Source organism: Kogia breviceps, chromosome 19 (genome assembly GCF_026419965.1).
Source record: "Kogia breviceps isolate mKogBre1 chromosome 19, mKogBre1 haplotype 1, whole genome shotgun sequence".
Classification (NCBI taxonomy): Eukaryota; Metazoa; Chordata; class Mammalia; order Artiodactyla; family Physeteridae; genus Kogia; species Kogia breviceps.
In genome coordinates this window covers 21951100-21965551 of record NC_081328.1, presented here as the reverse complement: position 1 = coordinate 21965551, position 14452 = coordinate 21951100, and the positions used below count along the sequence as shown (strand labels likewise).

Sequence of the window (14452 nt, the reverse complement as noted above, 5' to 3'; positions counted from 1 at the left end):
CTTCTGCTACTTCACATAACTACCATAAAAAAGGATTTGCTGTCCTCTTTGTTTTCCCCAAATCAGCTTTCAGCTTCTAATACCACTGACTTCTGATATCAACCTTTCATCTTCTTGCAAATCCTATATTTCTCTTCTCTCCCAATTTGTCAAAGACTGCCCCAAAGTTCCTTAGCAATTTTGTCAAGCACCTTAGAGAAATGGTGTATTATTGTCTCTGACTCGTACACCAGGAAATAGCCCCACTGTACACTGGTCAAGATCACAGCCCAGGCGGGGCACAAGAATAATGTTCCGCCACTGCTAGTCAGTCTCCAATGTCAAATAACATTATTTCTACCTTCGTTTGCTCACTACCCTTTATCTCTTTATCTTTTAATGAAGTACGGTTAGACAGAGAAAGACTGGGTTTTGGAGTCAGGTGGAAACACAAATCTGAATCCCAGTGCTGCCACTTTTTTACCTGTGTGAATTGATTAGGTTATTTAACCTCTCAGTGCTCAGACAACAAATATATAAAATATATAAAACAGAAAGACAGCAATGCCTACCTCTCTTAGGGTTATTTTAAGGTTTATAGCGTTTTATTTGTTCCAAAGTGTGGTCCCTGGCCGGGAGCACTGAGAGCCTCTTAGACATGCAAATATCCATCAGGCCACACCCTACTCTGGAGGTGGGGCACGACAATCTGTGTTTTTAATAGCCCTCCAGGAGATTCTGGCACACATTCAGGTTTAAGAACCACTGTATTAGGTTACATGTAGAAAGCGCTGTGAATTCCCATATCACAGAACTCAACGCTATCTCCTGTATAGCACACAGCCTTCAACTAATTTTCAAAAAATGAGATTGGTAATCTCATTTTCCAGGTGTTATGACACCTGAAACAGTCTCTCACATATTTTATTTCCTGAGCCTTTTGTTTTGATGTCTTCCTCGTAGGGAAAGCAAAAAGTCTGGATCAGAAGCCACTCTGCTTGGTGTCTGCCTTTGACCAAATTCATGTAATGCACATTGCCATATATGCAAAGGCCTCTTCTTTCCATCATTAACATTCCTTAAACACAACAAGTTATTACCCATAAAAATCACATCCATGCCTAAATCACCAACACTAGTCACAGCCAGACTTCCACTGATAGGGAATAAAATGACAGTTTTTTTATTTTTAAGTTTCTGTAAGAAAATGCATCTGTTTCTACCAACAATTTTACGTCTTCCTTGGTGCATTTGCCACAGCTGCAATAACCTTTGCAAAACCAACAGAAGAGAAGACTGCCCTCCACCTACACCTGAACAAACAAGCACCTTCGCTTGGTTTCTGGGTAACTGGCACCAGAATTGTTCTTTCTGGTTATGATGCTCTCTGTTGTACTACCTTAGAATGTAAATTTTCCTTCAAAGCCTTTATTTCCGTCACTGAAATGCTGTAAGTTCCTGTAACTAGCATCTTTTAACTTCCATTGGTCAGTTTTTGGAGGCTGGAAGGCAGAGGAGAGAGGAAAAAAACATTCCAGAATTTTTTGAAAGGTGTGTCAACTGCGTGACTATGTTTTTACTAGAATCACCATCAAGGAACAATGATCCTACAAAATGTACAAGTTCAAAGTTCTTTGAAAATTAATGAATGCTATTTTTGTTTTTGTTTTTAAATCATGTGGTAAGCAACAAGATAGAAAACAAGTCGCATGCCACTTCTTAAGAGAGTCTGTGGTGCATCTAAGGTATGCATCCTAAATAGATTTTAAAAGTTGCTACTGGGCCACCTAGCTACCTTTGTAATATAATAATCAATTTAGTCTTTAGCCAAGCAAATATATATATTTTGTATGTTTATTAGCTTACAGTCTAATCAGTTAATGTCAAAAGCTAAAGTCTTTTAGACTTCTTTAATGTTATACATAACTCAGCTTCTGAACACACAACTAAAAAGCACCAACACGGTATCAATTTACATAAACTCATTATCTCCTGCAGAGAATAAGTATCTTAGGTTAAAAGTATTCTTAAAATTATGAAAAAATGTTCATTTTTATTCTTATACTTCATTATTTCTTCTTGTTCTTCTGATAGGGCCTTCATAAATCACTTAATTAGTAAAAGTTTGTGTTTAATAAATAATTAAAAGGGTTTTTATCCCTGAAAATAACTTGCTACCTCTTGCATGACACAGTGCTGTGTATTGGGTTATTTAGCATATTTGGTGAACATATTCATAACAAGTTATTTCTATCATCAACCTACCTTTGGAATGACTGTGGTATTTAAGCAAAATAGAAATTTAAAATATGTGCATATGTGTACAAGATTTTCAGAAAAATAAAAAGGAGAAATAATCTAAAAAAAAGATTATTATTAATAAAGTATTTTCTATACAAAATACCCAAAGGGAGAAAATTTAACATTGATCCAATTTGTCCTTTATCCTAAAATTTTAAAAGACCAAGACCAGGAATGTTGGGTGGAAGCAGAATTGAACTTTTCCACAATGACCCAGAATATTTCTATTGCAAAACCACCTTTTGTTGGCAGAAAGATAAAACATTGAAAAATGATACATACGTGAAAAGAATAAAAGAAAAAAGTGCTAGCCTTGCAACTCATGCTCACTTATAGACTGGTGACCCAACCATTTTAGGAAAGCATTCCAGCACTAGCCTTTTTTTCTTTCTTCCTCTCAATATCTCCCTTTATCCTCTGAAAGAGACAATAAATCCTATTACAAGACATTTGCAAGTATAAATGAATACCTCTGGGTGTTTATTAATTTATTAAATTAATAATTGATATAAAAAATAAAATTTTTCAATGTATATGCAGGTCCAGAAATTCAATTGTGTTGTGCTTATAAATGAGTACAAAACATACTGATAGTGCTGGTGGACTCCTTTCCACTGAGAACTCCTGCTCTTTACCCTCCTGAGCCATAAATAACCCCGTGTTCAAAAATTAAAAGAAAAATTTGCCTTAACTTGTGAGCAAAAAAACATAAAGAACTATGGAATGAATTCAATCTTCACCACATCAGAAAACATCACATTTACTAAACTTGATACAAGAGACAACAAAATCAAAAGTAAAATTAATGTACGATGAAAAAAACAACAACAAATAAGGTGCTGAATTAAAACTCAGGAGTTTAACATTTTGTCATTTCTTCTGGGAGACCTAACCATCTAACCATAGAATGAGAATCATTTTTAATGCCATCAGATGTTCTACGGACATTAACATGATGACATCTTTAAAAATATTTACAAAGACTATTGAAGTTACCCATTGGCTTTTTCTGTATTATATAATTCAGTCAGAGAAACATATTGAATTTCTCTTGCCTGGTTTTTTTTTTTCCTCCACACTCTACTGCAAACAGAGGAAAAAAAAAAGCAAAACTCTAATGATAACGGCTTTAAAATTATAGAAAAATTATGTCTATCTGGATAATTTTACTATGTTCTATAAAATAGGATACAAGTGGTGAATCTGTGGATGGCATGAAAAGCAACAATGAGGTCCAGTGCCTTGTTTAGGACACAAGCATGGAAAAGAGCTAAACTGAGATAGAAGCACCGTTTTCTTTCCTTCTCTAAAACATAAGGGTACAGTCAATATTTCAGTTTAAATCTTAGACACAATATTGATGTAAGAATCACAAGTGGTATTACGTCTTTGTGTTAAGGAAGAAAAACTTTTCTTTATGCTCCTCACTGTGATTGGGCTTTCAAAAGGAATTCAGAAGTTTTCTCTCACTCTCAACTGTGTATTCTAAAATAAAAAGTAAGAGGGAAAATGAAAGTATTTATTTTAAAAAAAGATATTGATAATATATCTAAAATTATTCTATCACAAATTATTCTTAAAGATATGAGATTTCTGTAAACCTGCCAGATAAGAGTCTCCTCTCCATGAGTCTTTGCTTCTAAAAATGAAATTATATTATATTATTTTTTTCAATATTCTCAGAAAAACAAGATTAATTTAAATTAGCTATTTATAAACAGATTGAAGGCTCGGCGCTAATTAAAACTTTAAACATAATTTGACATGTAAATTTTAACTCTTCTTTAAATTTACCTTATACACTACAAAGATATATTCAAATGGACTACCTCTTGTCTATACTGTTGTGCATATATTTTTTTCTTTTGCTAAGAAAGTCAAAAATAGCAATAGTTTAAACATGATACTACATGCCGACTAGGAGCTTGATAAAAACTCGTTACTTATTTGTAATATCGAAAGCAAAATTCATTTTTAAAATTTCACAATGGCTATTTCTCTTAAAATTTCTGCATTAAAAAGCATATCATGTGTGTGATTCTTACATCATTTTATGCCATTATTTAAATTCATAAATCCTAGAGAATACATAACCTCCAGAATGTAGAAAATGGCTAAAGTGTCGAAGATGGTCTGTATAGTTAACTTTCCAACAAGCTTATCTGGTTGTCAAAGGAAAAGATATTATTATAAACTGACTCATCTGAAACTGCCTGAATTTAAAAAATTAAAAGTTTATCAAAGAATGAAGAATTAGTAGAAACTGTGATCAATCAAAGGCAAAATCTTAGCTAAATATAAATGTTTCAACTGAAAATTTATTTTAAAAAAATTTGTATGAAACTTATATAACATTTTAAGAGGAACTATAAAATTTTCATATTCTTCCAAAATACAAATATTATCCTATACTGGAAGTCCTATAAACCTGATGAAATAAATAACTTTATTTAGCATAATGTTTTATTTCAAAACAGTAAATAAAAACATTCTCAAGTTGAATGCTAAATAGCATGGAAAAATAGTAAAAACTCTTAAAACAAAGAAGCTCTTATAAACAACAAGGAAGAAGTTGTCAAATTTATATTCATTCTGCTGTCTTAATTTGAGGTTTCATTAAGATCTTAATGGGAAAAACATGCACCACCAGTAAAGGAACGTATTTTAAAGGAGGCTCTTTTAGGCTAGTATAAGTGACTAAAAACGAGTTTCTTGTGAGCTAACGATGGCATCAAACAAACCACAACGCAGTCTTCTAAAAGACAAGCAATGATTTAAAAGTCTACTATATTTCATATATCCCTTTCTTTAATCTGGCTCTTTTAATCTTGTTTCAACCTCAAATCATTTCTGGTTGACAAGTACTTTTGCTTAAATTTGAGGAGCACATAAGCTGTTGAAGGCATGGGCTTTTCTTATTTCACATACAATGTTTGTCATTCTATCTTTACTTCTATGCTAAAACGTCAATCTTTATTAACATACTAAAATTTTTCTTTGTACTTAGGATAAGAAATTTATCCCAAGATGGAATTTAATTCTAAATTGAGTCTACAAAGAAATGTTGGCATATGTTGAATCTGGCATTTAAAAATCAACTGTTCGCTACAAGCTCCTGAGTAAGATCCATGTATCTTATTTGTTTTGGAAGAAATCTGGTTAACACAAAGAATGAAGGTTGACTTTCAGGGAATTTTTATTCCTGTATACCCTGATTTTGTTTACAAGAGTTTCACAATCTATATCCTAATTTTGATGCTTCATTTCAAAGAGGAAATTTTTATGATGATTTATCACCCTATTCTAATACAACAATGAAATTTTCAGATGCTCCTGTGGCATATGAAAACTGAAATTAGTTTGTGTCAAATTTTTAAGTTTCTTTTTGTCCAAGAGAAAAATGATTGGAAGGTTTCCTCCTAGTATAATGGGACAGTATGAACAAGTCCCAGGAGCAGTTATGAGAACTGCACATACATGTATTCTGACTAAATTTATAAAATTGATATAAATTACATTACCCAAAACTTCTTTTTGGGCTCACTCACTCTTAAAAGCAAAAAAGACAAAAACAAAAACGAAAAACAAAACCATGACCTAACTTAAAGAAACTACTTTTCAAAAATGGAATTTTCCCCTTAAAGCAGAAAAGAAATAATAGCAGTAGCAAGCGAACATTTACTGAGCTCTTATTATGTGCCAGGCACTGTTCTAAGCAATTCATATTGTCAGTTCATTAACTCCTCATAATAAACCTATGAGGTAGGTGCTACTGGTAACTCCATTTAATGGAGATAAGGAAAGTAAGACAAAGAGAGGTTTTAGAAAATTGCCCAAGATCATACAGGTAGTAGTAAGTGTGTAAGCTGGGATTTAAGACTTAGGCAGTCTGATTCTGGAGCCCTGACTCTTTTTTTTTTTTTTTTAAGTTTTTTTTTGATGTGGACCATTTTTAAAGTCTTTATTGAATTTGTTACAATATTCTGTTTTATGTTTTGGTTTTTTGGCCACGAGGCATGTGGGATCTTAGCTTCCCGACCAGGGATCGAACCTGCACCCCCTGCACTGCAAGGTGAAGTCTTAACCACTGGACCACCAGGGAAGTCCCCTGACTCTTAACTATTGTGCTAAACATATTATACCAGGTTCTAAATATATTCTATTTCATACCTTTACATAAAAGTATTAAACATACTGTTTCTTTTCTATGATCACCATGTCTAAGACTGACAAAAATTGTATTTTATGCAGTCTTACATAAGAGTTTACTAAATAAGTTATGGTGGGGAGGTGCTAATAACTTGAAATAATAAGTTACTTAGGAGGTTTTATGTGAAATACAAATTTCCTCACGTAGCTCCGTAACTACCTAAACTATGCAAAACAGAACTGACTCTTGTTCCTTTGGTACCAAATAAATTAAGTAAAAATTTATAGGGTATTTTTAGTATACCTTAAATATATTTACATTTCAAAATAAATCTTGTCTTCAAATGTTCAGCATGTCATGTAGGGAATTTCTATCACTAAAATACTCAAAGCTTTAAACTTGGGTGTTAGCCTTTGTCTTATGATATATACTAGCATTATTATGAGAATTCTTCTAATTTCTTTTTTTAAATTATTAATCTATGATTTTGTATGTGACTTTTCAAGAAATGAAGTGAAACCAAGAAAACTAATCTTTTTAAAGCTTAAATACCAACATTCATGTCCCATCTACAAATTACTCAGTAATTCGGTGCATCTACCTGTGATCAGGCCATGCAACTGAAAACAAAGTACAAAACAGAGTTACTTTCTGAGAGTACAGCAAATGAATTAGGCATGCTGGACTGAACTGGGACTCACCATGGAGCTTTTATGGAAAAACACCCCGCTCCAAACAGATAAGGCCTTCATGGAAAAGGGGGGAAAATGCACAAAAAATTAGAGGAAAACTCATGTAACATTAACAAATACATGTTTATTATACCATTAAAGAGTATGGACAAAATAAATTTAAAAATTAGTAATCGTTTGCAATCCTGCCATAGATACTAACAAGTCTGATATAACCAATAAATAGAATGATGTGCAGTAACAAGGCCCTTAATTTTCATAGGGTTAGAGATTTCAAAATGCTCTATTTCTCCCCCTTTTCTGGAGCACCCCTGTAGGGTTCCTCAGGTAAAATAAAATAAAATCCACTTCAGAGGCCCTTTAAAACAAAGTACAAGTTAAATGGAATAATCGGATGGAGAAAAGAGTGGGACCAGTAGCAACAGATGTGTGGTTGTGTGACATGAAATGTTTAAAACTAGCGAAAGGGGACTCGAAAATTTGATAAGCATTGTTTGCTGTTCACCAGTTGTAGTCTCAGAGCCACAGAAAGAAAGTGCATTTTTTCTAAGCTGCTTAATTACAGTAAGTTGAACTGCATATTGCTGGTCAAAGGAACTAACACTAAAACCAAGTCTGTGGTATGATTTACTTCCATTTTAGGGTCACATTCCAGGAAATTAGCATTACTCTTAAATAATGATAGAAGAGGTTAGCTTCCTCTATCTGGCCTACACTGGGCTAGGTTGGAATACAGGAAACTAAAGCCACAACTGCTTGCTTTAAATACAGCTGGGGATACAAAGGCAGACTTCAATGCTACACATACTTCTTAGTATTCTGTTCATAGCATTTAAGACATGCTATGCATATTTGCACACAGAACAAAATATTGCTGTTGTATCTGACATTTGGAAGGAAGACATAATAAACTGAGAAGGAAAGGGCACCGCATAACTTGGTAATTTTCTTCTTCAACTTTGGTGCCAGGAACATTAAAAAAGAAAAATCATGCTAATTAGCATCAATCTCCCAGTGAACTGAGTATATTCACAAAACTGAATACAATTCTGAGAACTGAAGAACAGAAGATATGAAAAAGGGAACAGAAAGGCAAGATACTATTAGAAGCAAGAGTGAGTTGGAAAACAGAAATACTGGAAAAGAAAACTTTAGAGATGATGTCAATACAAAGCAAGGAAACCTCTCCGACAGTTAATGATAAGACCACAATCAGAGAAATGTCATCATTCAGATGTCATCATCCACATCTAAAACAACGTATTTCAAAAATTTTTTGACTATGACCCATAGAAATATACAGTTGGCCCTCCATATCCATAGGGCCCACATCCACAAACAACTATAGATCAAAAAAAAAAAAAAAAAAAAGTGCCAAAAGGCAAAACTTGCTGTGCACCAGCAACTATTTACAGTTCAGAAATGATTTAAAATATATGGGTAGATGTGTGATGTGTGTAGGTTATATGCAAATACTAGGCCATTTCATATAAGGGACTTGAGCATCCACGATTTTGGCATGGGGTGGGAACCAACCCCCCTTGGATACTGAGAGACAAATGTATTAACGTGTAAGCTGGTATGTACATGAACACACACAAATTGAAACAATTTAATGAATGTGGGGTTTCTTGGTGTGTAATCAACTTTATTATTCTCTATTTCAACGTTCTGTAAACATTAATGTTGGGATTTAGTTACAGTGAAGATTGTTGCATATAATGACAGGGTAGGTAGGTAGTGGGGCCTTAGATTCTATATTTCTAACAAGCTCCTAGATAATGCCGAGGCTGTTCGTTTGCAGAACCAGTAGCGAAATTACTTTCTATTATATTCTATTTCATTAATGAAAAAAAAGTTAGCCATGATCCCCTTGTCTTGATTTCATGATTCACTAATTACATCAGAAACAAATTGTTACTGGAGCTCACCCTGAACTTTGAGAAACACCATTTTAAATAAGTGTGACCACGTGAAGACTCCAATGTCTCAACAGCACCGTGACGCCATAAAAAAAGGATCAGAAAATGGAAAGTTGAACACATTTCCGTATGCCCACAAATACCACCAAAATGAAGAAGTTATTGTTGGCACATACTACCCAACTCCCTTTCATTTTCTTCCTTAGGCAGACATCTGAATTAATCAAATAGTTCAAACGATTCTGACAGAAGCACTTGTGATCTGGAACATCTGGGCATGAGTTGCTCTTTAGCATATATTGTATAGAAGCTAGACAGTCTCCCACCTCATTCCAAATATCAGAATACAACTGATTCACTGTAAAGAATTTGAAAGTTTTATCTTAATCCTTTATGACTTAAAAGGCTTCTGATTGACCCCCAAAATCAAACAAAAATGAAACAAAACTTTAAGTTTCTACATTTCGAAAGACCAGCTGATATTCCCACCTACAGAGCCAGTAAATACCTTTTTCCAAGTTTAAATTTCCTTATGTATAAAAAAGAAACATATTAGCCAAACAAATTAAACACAAGTTTTTGGGTTTTGTTTTTTGTTTTTTTAATATCCTAGGTTTTCCTTCCCGGACAGTAGCAGCATGTTACCAACAAGATTTCTACAACCCCACAATCCCAAAATGCACTGTTAACCCTCCAGACACTGTAGCAAACAGGCCTGCACTCAACAGCAGTGTGGTCAAGTTTAAAGACAACACAGTCCTCACTGTTCACAACATAACTCGGTTGTGTGAATTACAAGCCATCCTTCTTTAGCCAAATAAGGATCTACAAGCTGATGCAGTTCAAGGAGAAAACAGGGGTTGGGGAAACAGGGTGAGGACCCACTTCAGTACGTACATTTGGCACAGTCCCAATCTGTACTCACCCACTTCTTACTCGCTCCGACAAACTGGACCTCTGCCACATACATGTAAAAGAAGAGCCACAAACTCCAACGAATTAGAGTGACTGACGTAACTACTGACTTTGCATGGGTGGTGTCAGCTGTTCTTTTGAAATGTGCCCGCTTCATCTTTCCTCAGCAGGGAAAGAATGAAAATATAAAGTCACAAAGGCCAAGTCCATGATCCAGCTGTCTTCACCTATGACTTTCCCCTCCTCTCCAAAATCCTGCAGCTGTAGTTTTACAGGGGGTGACTCGAAGGAGGAAGAGAGCATGTGAGTAAGAGTGCGTGGGGAATTAAAATGGTCTGTATTAACAAATGCAACTCAAATTATCATATTCAGGTATTAAGAATTTGTGTGTTTTCCAAACACTATTAAGTTTCAGCAGGTTGAACAATCCTGCCATATAAAACCTATCCACGTAAGTCATGATTACGTCCTTTTTAAGCTGAATTCTGATAGAAAAACATCAGGGCTGGCCAAGAGACTAAAAATCCAGAAATGTTAGTCCAGCATAAAGTGACTTTGCCTTTGGTTCTCAAATGGTTTCTTCTGGAGATTGTCAGAAGACAGTTACGAATTGTGCTTTATATCAAATCATTAATGCTATGTAAGTCTTTAAACTCTGATTCATTTTTTTCAAAGGCCGCAAAGTACCACAAAAGCTTTGGTCTTACTAGCTGAAAACAAGACAAATGTGAAGACTTTTTTTTATATGTAAGGGAAAAATAAAACTAGATTTGATTTGAACATGGTAAAATCTTTTATAACCTGCCTCTAGTGCTGAAAGGCATTAATAATGATTAGATTTCATCATCTTCAGAGTTATAGAAACTAAAAAAGTCTCTGAAAGTCCTACTTTCCAATTGATCATGTCCTATGAGAACTGAAGCACTATCACTTAACAGGCATCAGAAAGAGCCCATATAAATATTAAACATACTGAACAGAGAAAGGACTATACAACATTACGTGTAAAATTGTAAAGTAAAGCCGTATTCTCTAACAAAATATTCCAGGAACCCTAATGACTCTGCTACACTCTCTATGCCCCCTGTTAACCAGCATCTTTGATGGCCACACATTTCCTACGTGCATGCAAGCAAATCAGTCCTCACATCATTTTCAAGTATTACTTTAAATTTTTCATTAATTTAATTTTAACCACTCACTACTACGGAGACCTATGGCATTATTGGCTCTCAAATTATTGATCTGAAGTCAAATTCAAGCTGAAATATACAGATAAATTGTCTAATCTGAGGTACGTTCAACATGCAAATTTAAATTACAAGGTCAAGATTTTCATTAGGAAAACACTAATGTTAAAATTCTGCCAGATGTGGCAGAAGAGAGACTAGAATAGTACACACAGATTGTCAAATTTCTATAGAAAGTAATGCTTGCTGACTTGTAATACAGTATATAGGAGACTTAATCCCCTGGCCGCTCCCATCTCCCCCAAATCCACAGATTTATGGTAAAAGGGAACAAACTATGGAGTGGTTTAAGTACTCTACTGATTTAGTACAAAAACTGGAAACTCAAACTGTACGTGTATATTGCACATGTAGACATATCCATCCTAATGAAAATACATTATCAATTACTTTATATCTGGAACCAAACATACATAGCTTAGCTATCAAGAAATAACACATAGATAAGACAGGGCTGGGAGGAGGAGAATTACCATTTGCTACTGTATCTGGGGAATCTTTCTCCATATCTTTCCCATTTAACTCTTAGAACATCACCTATCACATGTGGGGCTCAGGTCAAAGCGTCTAAATAAGCCAAGGCAGACCTACCTGAATTAGAAGGAGGAAGAGACCTTCCTCAAGGACTATATGCCAATGTCATTTATTCACTTAGCAAGCTCTGATGGCAGATTTAGTCTACAAATTTCAATTACAGATCATCAAATAAATGCTATTAAATGCTCCCATTTCTAAATAAGAATAATCATCTATGCCTTCTAAATGGAGATCTTGCGAAGCCCTGGCCTAGGGCACAGCAATGAATGGGGCTTAGAAAGTAGGTAACAGGATCGAACACCTGGTGGGAATTCATACACTGTAAATATGACAGATAACAATCCATACATACAAACTTTCATTTTTCAGATGAAGAAATCTACCTAGGACACACTGGTAACGGCAGAACCAAGATGGGAAACCCAAGCTTCAAACTCCAAAGTCAGTATGCTTTTACTATATTATCTACTTCTACAGGGTCAGGTCCAGAGTTCCTAATACCTAGTTCAAACTGCTCACAAAGAAATGAATAAATACAAACATGGGGGGAGGGAAAAAGGAGCAAAAAGCTGCTTGATTTAAGAAAAAGGAAACCTATGAAAGACAACAAGTCATACCCGGTTTACTTCACCAGAAACCTCAGCTAGTTAAGGGCAAGGAAGTAACTTCATTCCCAATTTCTACATTTTTATTCCCATGAAATTACTCTGACCACTCTTTTTTTTTTTTTGGCACATTCCACATATACTGTTCTTTTTATTATTTATTTATTTATTTATTTATATGTATGTATGTATGGCTGTGTTGGCTCTCGAACCCGTGTCCCCTGCATTGGCAGGCGGATTCTTAACCACTGCACCACCAGGGAAGTCCCCGACCACTTTTTGAAATGTACTGTTCCCTGCTTGTGCTCACAAAATGATGTGTAGATGTTAATAATTTTAGATTTGATGTACATAAAATTAAGCATATTGATGAAAAATTATCTATTTAGTAAGTTTTTACATAGGAAGCATTAAAAATTAATTCAACCAAACATCTACGGACTATTGCTTAGTAAATCCCTACTACAAAAACTTTACACTCCAAAACAGTGAGCAATCCCTGAGCACCCAGTTTCACTTTTAATAGATGAAAACTACACTGACTCACACATGATAAAAACATGATGGAGGTCCTTCCAATCCTATAGTCTTAGGCTGGAAGAAATGGGTTTTGTTTGAATGAGTGACTGTTAAACCAAAAGATCCTTAGCACGTCTTTTGCCTTCACCAGTGTGTACCACAATCGGGTTAAGCAACAGCTGTTGCCAAAACAGGCCTTATTCCCTCCCAGTGCTGCTTCAAGGTACAGAACGTGAAGGTGCAAATACATCTGCCTTTTGCCATTTGCAGTTCTACTGGCCTTGCAAATGTCTTCAAATAAGACAGATGGTCCCTGACACTGCACAGGCTTTCAGGGATCTATATTTCCAAAAATAAGAGGGCAGACATGAAACACGGTAAGTACACATCTATCCCCTGAAGGTTTGAGTTAAGGCTTCCATCTAAATTTGGTTATTTAAACATAGGATCCTAAGCAATCCTTGGAAATCTCTATGCTAGAAATATGATTTTTAATGTTTATTTCATGCCATTATGCCAAATATCTAGGACATGGAACAAATAATATATATTTTACTAGATATATTATCAGGTATATTTGAACTTACATGTCTATAAACGAGTCAGCTCTGTGTTCTCTTTCTACATAATTCATGTCAAATACTTCTGTTAATTTTATCTTTAAAATGCTAGGAAAGGCATTTCACTGAAGCACAGAGTAAATCAGGATTTCCACAATGACCTGGAAAATTAAAAGCCTGTTTGCTCCTCACTCTGGTGACCTTAATGTGGCAATCAAAATTCTCAGTAAATACAATAAAATTTGATGGAAATAACGCAAGCGAGCTAAGGGCACCTTGCGAACTGGTCACAGTAAAAAAAAAAATTTTTTTTAAATAACAATGAAATAAATATAACCTTACTATCTAATAGGAGAAATCTAATGATATAAAAATGTCTGGGATGTGCTTCAAATCTCAGCATATGTCAAAAATGGAAATCTAGGGAATATATCTTACTCTCCCAAAACAAATATTACTTTTGGTTAGGCAAAATACATGTATTTCAATGAAAATGCTAAATGTTAAGATAATAAAACCACAAACTATATTCTAAAAATTCTATGACCAAATGTTTGGGTGACTTACAGTAGTACTGTAAGAATTATAAGTAAAGTCACAATAGCAATTTCTAAATATAATCAACAAACCCTTCAGAAAATGGCTTAAGGGTATTAAGTCTTGTAACCTAGCCATAGCCAAGCATAAGTTATGAATACTATCATCAAAGTGTTTTTGGTCACTGTAATCTTTGTTAATAGGAAGGGAAAAAAAGAATAGTAGGAGGGGAGGGAAAAAAAGAAGAGTGGGTGGGGTAATTTATGGAGCACTAAAGCTCTGCCATAGTAGAGAATTCATTACAGAAAACAACCATATAGAAGAAAAAAATACTAATAAAATGAGTTTTTGGTGGATGTGTGTGTGCACGGGTGTATGTGTGTGCCGAGTGAGAAAAGATAAATGATAAGGCAAATATGTTAAACTGCTAACATTTGGGAAAAGTGGGTATGCAGGAATTCCTTTTACTGGTCTTGTAACTTTTT

The 14452-nt window shown here is 34.6% G+C and overlaps 1 protein-coding gene across 6 annotated transcripts in view; it reads right to left on the bottom strand.

Moving 5' to 3' along the window:
* BCAS3 (BCAS3 microtubule associated cell migration factor) overlaps positions 1-14452 on the bottom strand; it is a 564511-nt gene that overhangs the window by 317283 nt on the left and 232776 nt on the right. For 3 of the 6 annotated variants that reach the window (XM_059047561.2, XM_067021771.1, XM_067021769.1), the window contains exon 17: positions 7132-7176. The exons of the other annotated variants lie outside the window; for them this stretch is intronic. In XM_059047561.2, the coding sequence (XP_058903544.1) occupies positions 7132-7176 (45 nt within the window). The remainder of the gene's footprint in view (positions 1-7131; positions 7177-14452) is intronic. 6 annotated transcript variants of the gene reach the window in all.